We start from the raw sequence: 21,545 nt of genomic DNA, 5'->3' as shown, positions 1-21,545 counted from the left end.
TCGTACTGCAAATAACAGGGGTCTAGCCACTTATCCCAATTCCTAGCGCCATCGGGTACGCTAATTTACTGAATCATGTTCTTGAGCTGTTTTATTAAATCGCTCCACTAGGTCATCTGTCTGAGGATGGTAAATGCTAGTGCGAATCGATTTGATGCCCAAGAGCTCGTAAAGTTCGCGCGAGTGTCCGTGACATAAAAGTCGTGCCTTGATCGGTGAGGATTTCCTTGGGAATCCCCACCGGAGATTATCTTGAAGAGTGCCCCTGCAACACTACGCGCGGAGATGTTGCTCAGAGGCACTGCTTCCGGATATCGCGTCGCGTAATCCACTAGGACTAACACGAGCGATGTCCGCGTGCTGACCATTCTAATGGCCCGACGAGGTCCATTCCAATTCTTTCGAAGGGGACCTCGATTAACGGTAGAGGGCGCAATGGCGCTTTTGGGGTGGCCGGTGGGTTTACCAACTGACATTCACGGCACGCCGCGACACCACCTGCGGACGCCACCGCCAATGCCCGCCAATAGAAACGGGCTATTAGACGGAGAAGTGTTTTCCGCTCCCTAGGTGACCGCCATGGGATTATGGTGAGCCGCCTGGAAAACCATTTCCGGCGGCTCCGCGGAATCAATAATTGGGTTACTTCCTCCTTTGTTTGGGCGCCCTGCGCCACCCTGTATAACCGATCTTTAATAAGTGAAAAATACGGGTATGAAACGGCGACACCGGCCGGAGATGTTGACCATCGATTACTCTCACTTGGTCAAAGGCGTGCTTAAGGGTTTCATCCCGCGACTGCTCCAAGGGGAAGTCCCCTCCGAGAATTCCCGAGAGGAGGAGCGCCCACCTCGCCCCTTCCCACGCCACTCGGAGCAGCAGAGGACGGCCCTGGCTCCGCCTCCCGCCAAAGCATCGCACATCACACACCCCTTTACTTTCACGCAGGACCCATCCGCACAAACTCCCTCCAATAATTTTCTAAAATTCGCCAATCAGTCCCCAAAATTAGCGGATGGGTGAGGCGGAACTAACCGCTGCCTCTACACTATGTCTTTCTCCCCGAATTTGATCGCCAGCGTCACCACGGGATATTTGTGAACATCCCCGTGCACACACCTTACCCTCACCAGTTTAGCTGAGCCCAAAGCCCGGGTTGAACCAAGCGTTGGTGGATGGTGGTCTGGTTACAGCCGGTATCCAACAAAGCTTGGTATGTACCCCCTGGATTCTTACCGAATCTGCACGCTCCAGCCCGATCGGGGCAGCCTGCGGAACATCGGAGACCCGCACCACTGCCCCTATTTCCATCAGCGGACACTGATCCCGGAAGTGGTCCGGGTCTCCGCACCTCCAGCAGACCGGCCCAGGCGCTGCGGCCGCACCGTGCTGGCGGGTGCCCCCACCTGAGGAGGAGAGCGGCTGAAGGATGGGGAAGGGCTTGGCGGGTGTTCCCAAGGCCGGGAGCTGGGCGCAGAACGCTCAGCGCCTGCGGGGGCAGGAACGGACCCTGGGGAGAGAGCAGAGCAAGAGGGAAGAGGGGAGGGAAAAAAACAGGGGAAGACACAGGGGAAGGGGAGACAGACAGAGAGGGCTCATCCGCCCTGGGAATCGCCGCCATGTGGTCCTCCGCGAAGTTGGACGGCTTCCTCCAGCGACGCCGGGCGGTGGCACTGGACCCACTCGGCCGTCTTCCGGGCAGACGCTGAACAAACTGCTCCAGTACCACCTGGTTGATTAGTTCCTCGACGCCGCGGTCCCGCGACGAGCAGCCACCTCCGACAGGCATCACGGAGCCGCTGAGCTTAACGCAAACGGGCGGTCGGACTTATCGAGCTTCAGGGCCCGGAAGAGCTGGCGACTTTCCTCCGGGCTCCGACCAACCCGTTGCAGGATGGCTTTCCTCAGGTCGTGGTAGGCCTGGAGGCTTGTTGCCGGCAGTTGTTGGGCCGCGAGTTGTGCTTCCCCGGACAGAAGAGGGACTAGACGGGCTGCCCACTGGTCTTGGGGCCACCCCCAAATTTCCGCCGTGCGTTCGAATAGGTCGACAAACGCTTCTGGTGCTTCACTCTAGCAACTCCAGCAGGAGTGGTGGTGGTGTAGTAGGCTAAAGCACATATCTGTTAATCAGAAGATCGCTGGTTCGAGCCCCACAGTCACCACCATTGTGTCCTTGAGCAAGGCACTTAACTCCAGGTTGTTCCGGGGGGATTGTCCCTGTAGTAAGTGCACTGTAAGTCACTTTGGATAAAAGCGTCTGCCAAATGCATAAATGTAAATGTAAGTCATTTGAATTTAGGTTTGCACAGGTCCCATTGGGCTTGTTGTTTTTACAAAAATACAATTAAGAGGTCCTCTCTCCAATTTGATCCTTGAGACAGAATCACTGTTGTGTGTGTCAGAATGATCTTGTGGCTATATTTTTTTAAAATATTTTTATTAGTAGTATTTGAATATTTATGGACTGGCCCCATACAGTTTTATTGCTTCACTGTAAACTAGATTTTCTGCTTCTTTTTAACTGAACGAGGGTTGAGTTGAAACTATTTTCAACATTACCAACATTAACCAAATGCTGTTGATTAAGGTTAACTTGGATTAAAACTGTAATATTCCTTTAAGGTTTTCACAATTTACAATTACCCATGCCTTCATGCTCTTTAATTATATAATACACATACACGTGAAGAGATGCAAACAAATAACAAATGTTTAATGTAAAATGAAGGAATTTTCTAGCCCTTCATTTTGCAGCCTCTGGCTATGTATTTTACTGAGGTTGGTTTACGTTCAATAATGCTAATCTTTTAAGCATGCATAGACCTGAGCGGCCCATCCCAGCCTCACCCTACCTTGTTGGCAGCTCAGACACTCAGTTAGTCATACTTGCAAACTGCTCTGGTATTTTACTGGTGGTTAATCATTAAAGTGATGTGTGCTTAAGTGTGTGTGTTTGGTTTACTGTTTTTTGGCATATGCATTTTTAGAGTGTGATTATGCAATGGTTATATGCAACTCCTGGGCCTTTAATTGCCATTAAGACCAGTTACACATTGTACACACACTCATTTACTTCTCTAAGAAGTTGCACAACTCCGTCACTTTCCGTTTCCTGTGACTTGATTCTACTGAGATGTGTCGAATGTGTTTAGTATGGCTGTTTGGAGAGGGTGTGGGTTTCTAGATCAGGCATGCTGTCGGACACACCTTCCCACTCACTTTACCCGATTCCACCCCCACTTCCTGCCTGGCCTCCACCAAAATGACAATTCAGGGATCGAGGCGGGGCTGAACGCAGCCCACAATGTCCTCCAAACACCATGTCTTACTGAGTCAGATCAACATTAGATCAGGTCCTGAACCTGTAGCCTATACGGACAACATTTACAGAAGGTAGAGAACAGAAAGTTAACAGGAATTAAGCCAAAATAAAGAGAGGAACGAACAGAAAGAGAACCCTTAGGTCCTATGTCTTAATGGGAACATATTTCTTCATATTTCCAACGTAAGGAAAAGGAACTTGTAAAGAACATCGTTTGGTGTTGGTTTAAGGCGCAAAACAGAGAAAACTTCGGACAGAAGTTAATATTTTGCTGTAAGCATAACAGAAGTAAGATGACTTCTCAACAGAGAGTGAGGGAGTACACAACAGACAGTTGGGAGAGGGAGAGGCTGCCCTCAGATGACTTGCTCTATCAGGGGATGCTCAAAGCCATGGATGGCAGGAAAGGTACTTTGGAGAGTTCTCAAATACATCTACTATTGTCAAGATTTACCTCTCTGCAGAATTCAGTCCTATTTTTATTTACTGTATTACTAGTGTATGAATATTTGTCTTCATAGATGCAGTTCTTTATAAATGAATGGTCAATGATTAATGGGGTAGATGTGTTCCTATTTGTTCTTCCACTTCAAAAACTTGTTTTGCAATTGTTACTATACAAAATGTTACATTGCAAATTATATAACCAGCTTTAAGTGCAACATTGAATTGGAAAATCAACATGAATTTCTTCATGTACTCAGCATGTACTCAAGCTCAACAAATTTATGCAAAACCTGATGATCAGTTTAATGTTTCAAAGAGTATCTTGTGCACTTCAAAGGAAGCAAGTTAACAACGCCAACAAAGGCACAAATTTGCTTATATTTGATTAGTGAACCTAGAAATCGTGCATTAACTTCAATGTTTCCCATTTATTTTGCGCTATAGTGTTTTTTTGTGCAAATTTATCTCTGAGTGGCTACCTAAACTTTTTACCTGTCAGAGATTTACACTATAAAAGGTCTTAAACTCCAGGATTTTATTTAGAAATACTAGCTTTTAAGCCATCTCACCTGATTGGCCCATGTGTCACCATGAGCCTTTGGTGAGCAAACATTAGCAAAACAGAGACATGCATTTGTGGCTAAATAATAATTAATTGACATCTTTACATGTTGAAAATATTGTTATGGTAACTAACGTATGAATGTATGTATGTATGGCAGTTAATGTTTGGCTGGGATCTTACCATAGATAATCGCCATGGTAATGTTATTATTTCACAACATTCACGTATTACTCCACCCAGCAGAGAAACAGAAGTCTGACCTGCGGGTGAGTCTATGCAGGCTTGAGTCAGCTGTACACTCAACACTTCTGTTGTAAATCACTGGGCGTGTTTTAAAGGACTCTACTTGCTATTGTTCGACAATTTTTTTCACTCATATGCATTACCTGCTGAATAAGCTTTTATCCATTCACAAAGGGATTTAAAAGTATAATGCTTTCAATTTTTCCTTTGTATTTCACCAAATTGCTCACCATCAATCAGAATTGGAACCACTGGAAAACACGTAATGCAACTAGTGTTTGAGGTGTTGGGTTTTGGCAGGACACTCCTACACACATTATCTGTTTATTGTTCAAGCCATCCCAGTTTGGCTTTTGTTGGATGTTTTGAGTCATCTTCCTGTTTGATAATGAAGTTTATTTTAAATGTGACTTTGCGGCATGTTTTTCTTCAGGATGATTTGAGGCTTAGCTCCTTCCATTTTGGCTTCTACTTTTAAAGGTTTCCAGTTCTTTGTCACAAAGTAGCATCCTCAAAGCATGATACACATGATGCTTTAGTGTAGGGATGGTATTTACGTGACAATCCTAGACCGTCAATCCATACATCTTATCACGTGGCTCGTTGTGCATGACACTGCGGAGACTCACAGCATGTGGAGGCTCATGCTACTCTCCTTGATCCACGCACAACTCACCACGCGCCTCATTGAGAGCAAGAACTACTAATTGCGACTACGAGGAGGTTAACTTATGTGACTCTACTGTCCCTAGCAACTGGGCCAATTTGGCACGCCCTGTATTCAAACTCGTGACTCCAGGGGTGGTAGTCAGTGTCAGTACTCGCTGAGCTACCCAGGCCCCCCTAAACAGTAATAAAGAGTTTTTAATATTAGGAGAAGATTCACCATTATGTGCCTCATAAATTCCACTGTCTCTGAAGCGTATTTTATTGGATTATGCTAGTTTTAATTCCTCAAGGAAATTGTTACTTTTGAAAGGATTTTTATTGAATCTTAACTTAATTTTCACCATGAAAATAGACAAGGAATCTGGTAAAGCATTAAATCGCTAACAAACAAACATAATTTCATAGTAATGAACTGCAACGCCACATACCAGTAATTGTATGTCTGATTTCATGAAAATGACGTGACTTTGACAATGTTTTTGGAAAATTATATTACGTGGTTCATTACACTTATTGTGGAAGTTCCGAGGTAAATGCTAAAAGTGAATTTTCTCCTAAACAGATGGGGTTTTTAAGGTTAATGCTCTAATGAGTTTTAAATCCACAAAACCTGCCTCCCTACCCCTTAATCTTAAACCTAAACCTAATCGATGATGTGATAAAAGCAAATGAGATCAAAACCAACTTATCAAAACCAAACTTTTGATCAATTGACAACGACATCTTTATATTTTCCTAATGTTCCCAGCTAAATTTCAAAAACAAAATTCAATTCAATCAGTTCCAAATTTACTAATTCACATCAGCATATCATTACTCAATTTATATATACATTTAGTTAATTTCATGATTTACTAATTTCCAACAAAAATTCAATGTCACAGGCTCATAATTTCTTCAAATTCCAAACATACCAAGAGACAACATCTACTAATTCTCATCATCTCATCAGCTTAATGTTATCTTAATGTTACCAACTAACCCAGCCAAATTTGATTCAATCAATTCCAAATTTACAAATTCACGACGTCAACTTTACATTCATATATTGCATATATGACATATATTGTTTACAGCATTTATTAATTTTGTTAAAGGTGCACTCAGTAATTTGTTCCTCATTAAAAAAGTTTAACTCCTAAAGACATGTATTGTTATTTTGCAATATATGTAGGAAATCATGAGCACTCACATTAAAATGAAGTCATATCAGTAACCTTATAAAAGCTGATTTATTCTACATGGAGAGGGTCCACACATGGGGGCTGCCATGTTGAAACCAGCATTATGACCAGCTGAATACTACTCACTTAATCTCAGTAACCATCCTGTTATTTGACACTTTGACTCATTGATTAAAGTAATCATGGCTGACTGTGAATACTATTTACACAATGACATCTGAAACTGAAAACTAGTGATTTTAAATGATGCTGCATCCACGCTAGGTGTCACTGTAATTCCAAGATGACGCAAAGACAAAAGATACCGAGTGCACCTTTAAGGCAGTATTGGTTTTCAATAACAAATAAGAGTGACACTTATTAGCCCCAATGACTATAGGTTCAGGTTTGGTCTCAACTAGACCGTAGAATCCACCTTTAAATAGCGCAGAAATTGTTGTAGCTGTAATGATCATGCAATTCCTTAGTCTTTAAAGAGATGATCTCAGACATAAATGTATATACTGTATACTCAAATTCTGTGGAGCTGTCCGTAGGTTAACTCTAATGAAGTGATTGTGCAACTTGGGAACAGAGTTGCTTTTTATTACAGAAAGTGTCAACAAAATGTTAATGCCTACAGTTTTACTATTCTACTGAACATTTAAAATGTGTGCAATTTGTAAAAAATTTCTGAACACAATAAAATTGCTGTTTGACATGTGATGTTGTTCAGTCATTCTAGAAATGATGACAAATGCACGTTGTCTACATTTTGTATGAGATTATGTTTCCTGTGTTTGAGACTGCTGAAGGAACATGATTCTGCATGCTGCAGGTGTGTCTTCAGTATTAGGTTAGTCAAGCCAGCATGACTAACTTAACGTTTTCATCTCTCCAAACCTGAGCACAGTATTTGTTTGACAATGGAGCTGTCTAGACATATCCTACGGTCATAATTCTCCATCTTTACCAAGAGATCATCTTTCTCAGATGGGTGTGCCTCAGAGTTGCTCTGTGTTAATAGTTTGGTAGGAGACATACCTACACAAAGAACTGTGATTTTTGGCACTAAGTGTTCTAGTCTGGATGAATAAACTGATAGGGCCCTGAAGTTCTCATCTAGAACTCAATCATATGTAGATTTGCTGTTCCTTTATTTTGCATTAGCGATTGGGATTTTATTTGACTGTGATATCAAATGAGAAAAAATTTACAGTTTTCCTTGGGTGATAATTAAAAGGTGAATTGAGTAATTTCTGTGTCATTACCACATTACCACTACAGAAATTTATTTTCAAACAAGTTTCTAAAACCATGGTTTCCTATTAGATTCTGTGCCGGGCTGGTCAGGATGCTCAAACTAACAGAGGTGGCTTTAAACCTGAAAATCTGAAAATGGTTTACTTGTGCAAATTAAGCTGTTATAGGAGAAAGTGTTTTAAAACATGTTGAAATGTATAAATGTTCTTTTTTTATCTTTCACAGATGAACGGGACAGAGTGCAGAAAAAGACTTTTACAAAATGGGTGAACAAACACCTAATAAAGGTAAATAAATCTTGAATATTTTTCAAGTTTTTCTAGTGCTTGTGTTCTTATCCTGCTACTCCATTACATGTCCTTATGATCATGTAATGCCTCATTAGTGAACACAAAATAAGCCTCAAGTGTATCATAAAACTTTCTGATAGAGATTTCTCATTTATAAATTCTCATTTATTTTAATATTCGTATTTGTATTTCATATTCGCTGCAAAATGTGTGCTTGACATTTTACAATTGCTTGACACCTCGTGCCTCCAGAATAACATTGTTACTTGCACACTGCACAGACATAAAGGACAATGTTGTTTCAGCAGGTATTAATGTCTGAAATACCTGGAGAAACCACATTGTTTGATTACTATGAATAATAATCCTTACGACTTTAATCACACTTTTAATTGGCCCAGAATCACTTTGGTTTGGTGAACTAGTTAAAGTTATACTTAAAGGGTTTGAACCTGCAACCATTCAGTTGCCAACCCAGTTTAGAAAATAGAGTACTGAGGGTCTTTAAGAGACATTGTCTGCTGTTAGGCTGATCATTACTTCAGTTTGAACTTCATCTCAGCTTTTATACCATGTATAACATGAATATTTAGGATACCTTTCTAAAGAACAAACAATAATCATTTTTTAAGTTCTACATTGTGGCCTGACCAGGTGCAATGCGACAAGTGTCAAGCAATAATTCACACCTCCTCAATTTTAATGACGAGTTTTTGTCCTAACCTGTCGCGCATGTCAGCAATGTCGTGCATTTTGTCTGTCACTTGGTTTCTATTTATGTGGCAGTGAGCTGTGTAGCTCCACCCACAGTGAAGTCTCATTGGTCCAAAATTTCACTTCACATAGCTGTATACACCAATCAGCCATAATATTAAAAGCACCTGCCTAATATTGTGTAAGCCCCCCTTGTGCTGCTAAAACAGCGCCAATCCACATCTCAGAAAATCCCAGGAGATCAGCAGTTACAGAAATACTCAAACCAGCCCATCTGGCACCAACAATCATCCATGAGATTATCTAATAAGCCAATCATGTGGCAGCATTGCAGTGCATAAAATCATGCAGATACTGGTCAGGAGCTTTGGTTAATGTTCACATCAACCATCAGAATAAAAAAATTAAAAAATAAAAGTGATTTTGACAGTGGAATGATTGTTGGTGCCAGATGGGCTGGTTTGAGTATTTCTGTAACTGCTGATCTCCTGGGATTTTCACGCACAACAGTCTCTAGAATTTACTCCGAATGGTGTCAAAAACAAAAAACATCCAGTGAGGGGCAGTTCTGCAGGACGGAAATGCCTCGTGGATGAGAGAGGTCAATGCTATTTTGAGATGCGGGTTGTCGCTGTTTTGGCGGGACGAGGGGGACCTACACAATATTAGGCAGGTGGTTTTAATGTTTTGGCTGATCTTGTATATGAGTTCTTATTTGCTGCAATTTCATAATTTAATTTAGTATTTCACTTGCCATAATGACAAACAAATTACTTGATGCTTGAAACTTGACATGTTGTGTCTAGTTTGGATGAGGTGTTAGGGTTCAATGCTTCTGTTGTGTCCCCTCTCAAGACAAAACGAATACCAGCTAAACAATTTGTTTAGATTTAAATGTGCTTTTCCCAAAACATATCAAATTATCCTGTCAACGAATAGTTCAAAGACCCTTTCTACTCGCACACCTCAGATTGACATCTCCAAACAGCTCATTTATCATTGTCTAGTCTAAAAAGACAGATAATAATTCAGTCTGGACTTTCTCATTAGAGAACAAAAATGAAAAACTCTTCTCATACCACTACCAAGAGTAAAAAGACACATCATTGAACAAATAAGACTAAAGGTTATTACTATCTGCACTCTTACAAATCAATCAAGACTGTTTATTAACTCTGGGAGAGGCAAAAAACAAAATCAATGCAAAAGAAAAGAATGCCAAGAACATCTGGATTCATTTTGCAGCACATGTGCAGCACAGACGCTTGGTTGTGATTAGATGTCTGCTCAACTTCTTTAACATTTACTGACATCCTATGCTCAATGCAGTCGTCTTTTTAAAATCCTTTTATCCTTGATACATGCATTAACAAAACCAGTGTTACCATGGAGAAGCTTGTGCTAGTCTCAAAGTTGAAGTATATTCGAGCAGATCAGGGGAGGCATTGAGAATGGTGATAACTTCTCCAAGTAAAAACAAAAAAGAACTGAAAATGAATAGGAAAATATTTCTCAGATTAGTAGGCTACAAAACTGGCATAGCATGAAAACAAATCCTGGCAACCATATTTACCCAGTCATTTCAATGGGGAAAATGCAAGAAATATTCAATCATTTTTGCTGTTTGGAAAATAAAACACTGAAATAAATATAATAATTTCATATTCGCTGCAAAATGTGTGCTTGACATTTTACAATTGCTTGACACCTCGTGCCTCCAGAATAACATTGTTACTTGCACACTGCACAGACATAAAGGAAAATGTTGTTTCAGCAGGTATTAATGTCTGAAATACCTGGAGAAACCACAATTAACAATATATTCCAGTTTATATAGCCTATGTATTCATCTTCATCTAGTGAGAACAAATAAAGAATATCAATAAAATAATTAAATAATAAGAATAAGAATAAAAATATTATAATAATAAGAATAATAATATTTAAATAGGCCTATCTGAGGCATACTTTATATACAGACGCTATAGCCTAAATGTAAAAGAGTTACATCTTAAAATTAGTTTTGAGCACTTCCTGTTTAAACCACGCCCATATCCGGTTCTATACAAATAGAGTTACAGATCATTTTATTATAGTAACAGATACAGATATATGGATTTGCTGCACACCGCCACCTATAATGTAATTAAAAGTCATTAAATAATTGAAAGTCAGTAACTTTAATCTGATTACAAGAATTTAAAATGTTATGCATTACACTACCTTTTGACTGAAGTAACTAATTACTTAGTAATTTGATTATTTCCAACACTGGGAATGAGTATATTCATCTAACCCAATCTAATTCATTCAACAAGACAAATATTTGTATTATTTTCAAGCACTACTGTACAAGAAAAAGTCAACTTAAATTTCAATTGAGGAAAAAACAACACAATAGGATTGTATTTATTTGTGTTGTCGTTTACATTGGACAGAAATTTTGTGGAGTTTTCATTTATTCAAAAATAAGTCCTACATACATCCTACTCTGGCGAGTGTGTACATTTAATCCAAACAAATCTCCTCATAAGTTTAACCTTGACCAGCAGTCACAGAAGGTAAAACATACACAACACTGAGTGCTCAGTTTGCATTTCATTTGTAGCTGTCATCAGCTGTTAAGCAGCTCTCATGACTTTAACACTATTGCGCTGTGCCGACTGAGCTGATTATTGTGAGGAAAAGAGGGCAAATGCCCAAATATGGACATCAAAGATGAGACTTTATGTTAAAATACACCCAAATGTTGGTTAGGTCAGTATTGGTGTTCTGCAACACATGACATTCATTATGATCAAATTCATTCAGTCTTTTAATTGTGTTGAGGAACTGTTATTAGAGGGTTTTCAAAGTAACTGGAGTTTTATGCATCAACAGTGACCTCTAGTGCTTAAATTTGACAATTCACTTTCATTTAAGTTGGCTGATGAATAGATGTTTGTTTAAAAGGAAAGAAGTTTTATTCAGTCATTTGTTTGCTGCTGTATTTGATTTAATTGTGCTGAACTTTAGAAGTAAAGCCAGTTTGGCTTATATGTAAACAGAAGCAGATTTAACCCATTCCTCTGTTTCAAACAGCAGCTGTATAAAACCTCCACAGTTACACTGTGTTTACAGTTGCTTTTTAATTAAGTTATGAATAACAGAGTAACAAATTAACAGATCTGAATTTTAATATTACATTTTAAAATACTACAGGTTTGTGTGATATCTTTAACATTTTTATTCATGTTCAGTTCAAGTTTAAGTTCAAATAAGATTTCTGCGAAGGATGAAAAAGTTAAATGTGAGCAGAATAAATTCTTTAAGGGATAGTTCACCCAAATATGAAAATTCTCTCATCATTTACTCACCGTCATGACTTTTTTTCTGCAGAATGCAAACAATTATTTTTAGAAGAATATCTCAGCTCTGTAGGTCCTTACAATGGTGGCCAGAACTTCACATAAAATCACATAAAGGCAGCACAACAGTAATTCATATGACTTCAGTGGTTTAATATGTCTTCTGTAGCAATGCAACCAATTTGCTTGAGGAAAAGCAAATTGGTTTTTAAATCCTTTTTATTTAAAATTTCCACAGAATGTGAAATTGAAAGTGAAGATTTATAATAAAAAATGACTTATTGATCTGTTTCTCATCCACATCTATCATATTGCTTCTTAATATATTGATTTAACCACTGCAGTCTTATGGACTACTTTTATGTATCCTTAATGTGATTTTCTGGTCACCATTCACTTGTATTATATGGACCTACAGAGCTGAGATATTCTTCTAAAAATGTTCATTTGTGTTCTGCTGAAGAAAGAAAGTCATACACATCTGGGATGTCATGAGGGTGAATAAATCATGATTTTTGGGTGCACTAACTAACTGATAACGCCATCCTTAATTTTTCAACAATTACCTTCTTTCATCTCTATTCAATATAACTCCATTCATCTCTCTCCTCTTCTCTCCTCACTTTCATGTCTTCCATCGTTGTGATCTCTCTCTCTCTTTTCCTCTCATTCGTTCATCAGCACAGGAGAGCGGAGGTAGGTTCCATCTGCCCACGTGTCCAAGCAAACCCTGTTATCTCACATGCATGTGCTCCTTCAGGCACTATACCTGACCATTTCTTTTGCTGTCATTGTGAAGAAAGTGCACTAATGCTCACAATTGGAGCCTTAGAAAATTGTTTATTATTACAGTTTAGTTTTAATCGGCAATACAGCAAAATAAATCCAAATCACTCACAAGTTGTCACTCCCATATGAGCAATGACATCTAGTGACTATCATTATTTACCCACCCTTATGTCATTCCAAACCGCTTTCCTACCTGTTATTTTTGTCCATGGAACACAAAAGGAGAATTTCTGAAAACTCTTTTTTATACAACAACAGTTCTGATTTGGTGTTCCTCAGGGGGGTAAATAAGGTGATAATGTGTAAATTAGTTTTCATTTTTGTGTAACCTATTCCTTTGTGGAGGAACAGTAGACAACAGCATTGCTAAAGAAATATCCTGAACATTTTTATAATTCAATGATATTTCTGATCCACTGTATGTATATACGGTATCTGTAAGTGCATTGTATAACCTGTCGAAATTCAAAAGAAAGCTTTAGTAGTAATTTAGACTCTTCCAGCCAGTAAATCATCTGTCAAAGATTTTTGGGATGATGTGATATTTAAAGTGATAGTTGTCAAAAATTTACCCTTGTTCTCTCTTCACCCTCAGACTCAGCGTCATGTGAGTGACCTGTATGAAGATCTACGAGATGGACATAACCTGATCTCGCTGCTGGAGGTGCTCTCCGGAGAGACACTGGTGAGTTTCACTGACAGTCTCTTACTGATTTCTGTGTACGGCACCTTGCTTCCACTAAAAAGCACAAGCCAAAACAGCCAATCAAAAAAAGACATATCTCTAATCCCATTCAGAATCCATCATCTCTACCTTCCCCATAGACTTCAAACAACAGCCATATTCATAGTTAATTCCTTGGGATACTTCTTCAAAGTCAAAAGATTTGTAACTATAACAACTATATAAACTTGTTTTTGATGAATCACACCCAAAACACTGGGTTCAGATTTTCCAGACAACCCTACCCTGACATCATCTCATGATATTTCTGAGACATTACCCTCATAACTTGACTGTGTGGCATCTTCCTTCTGCCTATCACAGGGTTCCCACGGTCATGGAAAACCTGTAAATATAATGGAATTTAAAAAATGCAGATTTACAGGCCTTCAAAAGTAATGAAAGTTAATAAAATGTTTTTTTTTTTTTTTTGCAAAAGTCATGATCATTCTACATTTTTTTCTAGTTATGCTAAGCTCTACAATATTGAATTGGCTAGAAATTGTTCTCTGTGAGGGCAATTTCTATAACATGATGTTTAAAAGTCTTTATCAAGTAATCACATCGGAATGGTAAAGATAATGGTAAATTCAATGAAATATTTTGGTCAAAACAAGGTGTTGGAACCCCGCTATCATTCCATATTCCTTTGAACCTGTCCCATCATCTCTTTGCTGACCTTTGCCCTTTGAATTTTGTCTGCTCTTTTTGCGCTTCTCTTTCTTGGTCAAGCTGAGGGAGAGGGCCGCTGTGCGGAGTGTACGGTTGGTGAGTGGGTTTCACATGTAGATGCTTCATTGGCATGGGTCACTCACTGTGGCTGGCCTGTGCATGATGTCACTTCCGCCTGTCTTGTCGCAACCTTGTTTTTCATTTGCTTCCTACTCAAAGCGCGCTGTATAAGTTTCAGTGATTTTAAAGAGTAGTTAACCACAAAAGTTAAAATTCTGTCATTGTTTACTCACCTTCATGTCATTCCAAACCAATATGCTGTTAATATTTATGAATTTATTTTGTGATAGACATAAGGAGAGATTTAAGGAGCTGTCAAGCTCTGAATTTATTTATTTTTTTAAAAAGTATATTCCAAGTCTTTTGAAGTCATACGATAGCCATGTGTGAGGAACAAATGGAAAATTAAATCGTTATTCACTGATAATCCTCCCCTCTCTGCTAAAAAACTGGTTCGCACACATGTCATAACCAAATGCGATGCACCAGTTCTAATATGTAAAATTGTTTTTGAATCTGAGAGCTGAAGGGGATATTTTCAGGGAATAACTAGCCAAATTTTGCCCTTTTCCTCACACAAAGCTCTCGTATGGCTTCAGAAGACTTTGAATATATAGGAAATGGTCATATAGACTACTTTTATATTGTTTTCATGGTGTTTTTTGTTCTTTTTTGGAGCTTCACATACATGGTCACTATGAACTGTTGACATATGGAACAGAGCCGTGTGGAGATTCTACAAAAGTTCTCCTGTTGTGTTTATACACATTTGGAATGACATGAGGGTGACTAAATAATGACAGAATTTTCATTTTTGGGTGAACTATTCCTTAGAGAAGGAAAATACAATGCTAGGAGTCAAGGGCAGTGTGTATCTCAGCCAATGAAAATTATTGAGCAATTTGGCAGGCTAATGTTATGAGACACGTATGATTTAAGAGTTCTGTTCTTATATAAAAACTATGGCTGTCAGCTTTGAAATGAGTTAAATAAATGCATGCTTATTTTTTTAAGTTAGGGATTGTTAATTTGCCATTTTACTATTAAGAATTACATAATGAATGAATATGAAGTAGCCAAGCTCTTTCATTGACCCGGTAATCAGTTTAGCTTGGGCATGACTTTGATGCTGTTGCTATTCTTAACATCTTCTATCTGAACCTTGTGATCATATTTTGGGTGTGTGAGCAATATGGCAAATTGTGTCTAGAAACGGATTCCTTCAGATGTGCTGTAACTACACTAACTGTTATATAAATGTAATATAAATATAGTTACAATGGGTTATTGAGGCTGTACAAAAATGTTTGTGCAAGCTATACCTATTCAGTTCAAGACTGCATTTGAAAACTCTTGCTGTGTCATTGGTGAGTGAAATATTTAGATCTATAAAGTGTTCGGTTCTCACAGTTTTAACCATCTAAATAGTTGGTTTGATTTCCGTAATACAGAACATATGGTAGTCTGTTAGCATTTATCCACAATGCTAAACCAGATGACATCCCTGAGACAAAAGATCGTCATTTTTATGTCCGTCATTTAGTCTTAATGTCTTCATGATGTCAATGTTTATGGATATTAGCGCCAAATGTCCTCCACATTTCTTTTGTTGTTTATGTCTTCCTTCGCTACCATCTTCTCTGGACACTCAAGGGCTTACCTCAATGTGTCCATCTATACCTAATACATGTCTTAATGGCCCTTTATGTCTCTCCAGCAGCCTCGTGAGAGAGGACGCATGCGATTTCATAAACTTCAGAATGTACAGATAGCACTGGACTTCCTCAGACACCGGCAGGTAAGACACATTTAACTTCTGAAAGGAATAGTTCACCTAAAAATGCTCTCTATGCATTGTCGTGCAACTGTAAAGGTGAATGTTTGAAAAATATACTGGTTACTCTTTTGCATGTAATGAAAATGAATGGGGACTGGGGCTGTCAAGCTAAAAAATTGAAGAAAAAAGCACCATAAACGTAGTCTATATGACTCGTGTGCTATATTCCAAATCTTCTGAAGATTTATGTTATATGTGTTTGGTGCTTTGTGTAAGGAATAGAACAAAAATGTATTTTTAACTGAAAAAAATCCCTTTGACGTCAATGACCTTTGGTCATAAGACACGTGCGAACCAGTGACGTTTGGCATCAATGCTTCGGTGGATGGGGAAGGTTAAAATGTAATAACAACTATCGTTTCAGTCGGTTCCTCACACAAAACGTTGTAAGTCTTCAGAAGACTTGGATTAAAGATCACAAGTCACATGGACTACTTTTATTGCGCTTTGTTTTGTCATTTTGGCACTCAACAGCCAGAGTCCCCATTCACTTTCATTGTATGGAAAGAGCGCCCATTGTACAACATTTTTCATTTTGTGTTTCATAGAAAAAGAAAATGTCATGCAGGTTTGGAGTGAATTTAAATTGGAATTTTTGGGTGAACTATTCCTTCAAAGACTGAAAAAGTCATTTTTATAACAATGTGTTTTGTGAGACAATCACCAAATGTGGTATGTTGTTCCTCTCTGCTTTTCACAGGTCAAGCTGGTGAATATCAGGAATGATGACATTGCAGATGGAAACCCCAAGCTGACACTGGGTCTAATATGGACCATCATCCTCCACTTCCAGGTCTCCCATTCTGTCAGTGTTGAGTTCCCAGTTTACCATTTACCTCCTCCTGGACTCCAAATTAGTCTGGCCAATCATTTCTCTCTTTGGGTGTCTTGGGTCATATTGATTATGTTCAGTGTCCCCAAACAATATTTAGACACTGCAGCCTCACTTAAAGTGTATGCTTCTTTGCATTATACAGTACATCAAACCAAGTGGTTTGATATTTTGTACTGAATGCAGTGACATTCATACATTTTAAGTGTGGCTGAAGTATCAAAATGTATCCTTAAAACTATATATATTGGGACCACTGTACCTTACAATCAAACACCAATGGGGTCGAAGATAAGCTTTTTTGTTTTTCTTCAAACCATCATGTGCCTTGTGCAATCAAACATGTTTGTCATTTAACAAATTATATGGTAACACTTTACAATAAGCTTCCATTTGTTAGCATTAGTTAAAATGAACTAACAATGAACATTTGTATTTTTATTAACTAACGTTATCAAAGATTAATAAATGATGAAAAAATATATATTTTTAATTGTTTTTACATGATACCTAATATATTAACTAATGTTAACAAATGGAACCTTATTGTAAAGTGTTACCAATTATATTTGGCAACATGGCTCAATCAATCATTGGTGTAATCCTGAAAATTCAACAAGATTCAACAAACCACGATGGTCTAAGTACCTTCAAATGAAGCAGACAACTTGTTTAATCCTTAGAAAACAGATCTGTTCAATGTCTTTGGCGCCATGAAGAATTTAGATTCTCTTATGTAATCTAATTTCATAATCTAATATCCAGACTAATTTCTTGAAACCTTATTTACGTGAATCTGTTGTCAAAGGTGTTCAGTTAAAACCGCACCCTGAATTATTCCACTTCAAAAGCTTAAGACATGACAAACAATTAAATAGACAAACAATTACATTCTTAGCACACTACAGTACATTACAGCTGCTGCTAGAGTTTTGCTATGAGACGGACACAAATTCAACCATTATGCTGCTTCTGTATAACTGGATGTGCTATTAATCTGGTAAGTTGATTTATATACAGTATATTGACTTTAACTTACTTGCTCAGCAATATTCTTTTCAAACTGTTGCTCCGCCATGACAGTTGTTGACTAGAAAGCAGACAGTTCACACTAATCACGCTATAGTACCCCTTGTGGCAACGTTGAGAATTCAATGCATACTTGCGTTGTGTTACAAATTGTCTAACACATTTTGTAAATTTGGTAAATGCATCTGCATTTACATACTTGCGTAGAGTATGTTTCGGCCTTAAGATGTCGCCAACCCCCTACTTTAAGATTCTTAAAGTTCTGCAACCTCTTTTAGCCTGTTTAAAGTGATTGTTTAAAAAAACTCTCTCATCATTTACCCTCATACCATCCCAGATGTGTATGACTTTCTTTCTTCTGTTGAACACAAATTAATATTTTTAGAAGAATATTTCAGCCCTGTAGGTCCATACAATGCAAGTGAATGGTGGCTAGATCTTTGAAGCTCCCGAAAGCATATATAGGAAGTATAAAAGTTATCCATCATAATTCAGTGGTTTAATATATGTCTTCAGAAGTGATATGATATATGTGGGTGAGAAACAAATCAATATTTAAGCTCTTTTTTACTATAATCTCCACTTTCACTTTCACATTCTTTTATTTTTGGCAATTCTTCATGCTTGTCGCCAACCACTTGACAGGGAGGACAATTTATAATAAAATAGGACTTAAATCAATTATATTGCTTCTAAAGACATATATTAAACCACTGAATTATTATGGATAACTTTTATACTTCCTGTATGTGCTTTCTGGAGCTTCAAAGCTCTGGTCACCATTCACTTCCATTGTATGGACCTACAGAGCTGAGATATTCTTCTAAAAATCTTAATTTGTGTTCAGTAGAAGAAAGAAAGTCATACACATCTGGGATGTCACGAAGGTGAGTAAATGATGAGAGAATTTTTATTTCTGGGTAAACTAACCCTTTAATATTAAACATAATTAAATGACTGTTAGATGGTCTATATATCATATTTATGTCATTTTAAATATCAGTTTTAAAACGTGTTGCAAAGTAACTAAAATTAGTGGCACTACTAACTTCACTCCATTTATCAATAGCGTGACATTAGTTTTCAAAATAGTTTAGTAATTTTTTTCTTTCTAAAAAGTAGCAATACAAAGTACTGCTTTGCTATGTTTTACAGTATGTCAGATTGTTTTGTGCAAAATAAAATTTTTGTTAAATACATCAGTTTATATATATATATATATATATATATATATATATATATATATATATATATATAAAAAAATGACAATTCAGTTCTAAAAATTAGGGTCTTATTTAACTACAGTTTCAAAGTATAACTTTCCCAGCACTAGTGGAAAACCCCTTCCATACAGTGCCATGTTTTCCTACCTATATTCTCAAAAAGCAGTTGTGTGGAATGAAGGGTCTCAGAGCCAGGAGGTGAATGGGATTCAGTGGAACGTTTTGATATGCTTGTATTGTAGTGCATGCCTGGAATTTCTTTTCAAAGACCATCTCTTAAATGCATGCATGAGAAATCAACCCCTCCCATTATATATTTATTGATTTGATACCATAAAAAATGCAGAATCTGTCTACACTTCTACTACTTGCCACTAAATCCCTAAACTCTGACAGATTTCAGATATCCAGGTGAACGGTCAGTCAGATGACATGTCGGCAAAGGAAAAGCTCCTCCTCTGGTCTCAGCGAATGGTGGATGGTTACCATGGCATCCGCTGTGATAACTTCACCACTAGCTGGAGGGATGGAAAACTCTTCAACGCTGTTATACACAAACACAAGTAAGTAAATGGTTAACAAGGTGGCTTGTAAGTCTTTGAATGTGACTTTTTTTAATAAGTGGCATTTGTTTTGATATTTTGTTTTATAATGCAAAGACATGCACACATTTTAAGTGTGGCTTCAGTATCCAATCAATTTTTGAAACCACGGTATATAGTTTAAATGACCATTTAAAGATGTTTAGATGACCATTCATAGGGTCCTACAGTCACTCACATTGACTCTTCATTTGAAAGGTATCAGATGACAGTGAAATATAGCAATTTGTTAACAAGGGACTTATCTGTCTCAACTTTGAGCTTCACTCTTGATCAAACGTGTCTTTGCTAAGGAGTAAATAGTTCTTACCTGAATTCAGAACATATTTTCGCAGAGATAATTGCCCTGAGCACTTCAAATCAGAGTTCTGCACATAACTGACAGTTTTTACTGGCATCTCACTTAAAGTCTTCTAGAATCTCATCAGCCTTGAGTTACAAAACGTACCATCAGTCTAAAGGAATAGTTCAGTCAAAAATCACATTTTCTGAAATAATTTACTCACCCTCTTGTTGCTCCAAACTCATACAGTATGACTTGCTTTCTACTGTGGAACAAAAAAAGAAAACCTTTTAAGAAATTCTAAGCTGTTATTTTCTATAGTGAAAGCATAAATTGACCAAAAGCTGACAAAGTTTATTAAAAGTGTCAAAAAAGTAGTCTTTATGACTTGAGGACTATATTCCTAATAGTTGATTTACTGAAAATCGCCCCCTCCGCTGTAGCTTTATTTCGACTTTATTTCTGATCTGTTCCACACATAAAGCTCAAGCCATATGGACCCCTTCTATGGTGCTGTTTGTCCATTTTGCAAATTTAAGGCCCTGATAGACTTCCAGAGAAGTTGTTTTTCATTCTTCGTTCAGGGGTAAAAACAAGTTCGAAACGGCCGAGCAACGGTGTACTGTTCGCAAAAATTCAGACACCCGCCACACCGCTGTGGGAAGCATTTAGAAGTACATTTAAATATGAGAAAGCTACATGTAAATCCTTAACTAATGTGTTATCAGTGGCTTTATGCCTCATTCTATGAGCAGAATTCACACTAGATCAGTAAAAGATGCTTTTTTTTATCCACTCTGTGATGATTTTAAGGAATATATATGCAGTAGAAAATGCACAATTTGCCTTGTTTACATTCAAAATTCATGATGCTAATGCGCTAACATGCTATTTGTGGCCATAATATGCGACAGTTACATGCTGTTATTGTAATATATGATGACAGTGATACAACTGCAAAGATTGGTGAATAAAAGAGTTCAGAATATAGACAAAAGAATGACGATAGGCTAACCGGTACTTTTTACCACTCACAGATGTGTGAATGGCTTTTATTGCAGATAGCACATGAGTGAGGCAGCTCATAAAACAAAAGAGTGAATGGGCACTTAAGAGTATTTGTTATTGAACCAAAAATATTGCATGACATGGTCTTGGAAAATGTCTTTATGCGAACGATTGTACAGATGTTGGTAAATATACACCAGCCCGCTAATAAAATCACGGTGGTGTGTTCATGTTGACTGATCTTATCTGACTGAAGAAAATAAACAAAATTTGTTGTCGGCCTTAAGGTAGGTGGAGCTACCATGAAGTGGACCAATGGCAGTAAGAAAGTGTTTAGCAACCGTAGGACGTTTTCCTAAAAGGTGGCCCAGACGAGCTATTACAAACCACCAAAACGAACACAAAACACCTTAATTTTAGCCAGATTTAGTTCTAAATTACATCACACCCATTCATTCTTCGA

General features: G+C 37.9%; 1 protein-coding gene across 1 annotated transcript in view; it reads left to right on the top strand.

The window, feature by feature from the left end:
* The first annotated feature begins 3,371 nt into the window (after window positions 1–3,371).
* Window positions 3,372–21,545, top strand: part of plecb (plectin b) — a 56,310-nt gene continuing 38,136 nt past the window's right edge. Inside the window, 6 exon segments of the mRNA XM_052144690.1 lie at window positions 3,372–3,730; window positions 7,898–7,959; window positions 13,408–13,497; window positions 15,989–16,066; window positions 16,806–16,898; window positions 19,586–19,752. Of these exon segments, the coding sequence (XP_052000650.1) occupies window positions 3,616–3,730; window positions 7,898–7,959; window positions 13,408–13,497; window positions 15,989–16,066; window positions 16,806–16,898; window positions 19,586–19,752 (605 nt within the window). The 5' untranslated portion in view covers window positions 3,372–3,615.

This window comes from Xyrauchen texanus, chromosome 15 (genome assembly GCF_025860055.1).
Source record: "Xyrauchen texanus isolate HMW12.3.18 chromosome 15, RBS_HiC_50CHRs, whole genome shotgun sequence".
Lineage (NCBI taxonomy): Eukaryota > Metazoa > Chordata > Actinopteri > Cypriniformes > Catostomidae > Xyrauchen > Xyrauchen texanus.
This window is presented reverse-complemented; position numbering and strand designations above follow the sequence as displayed.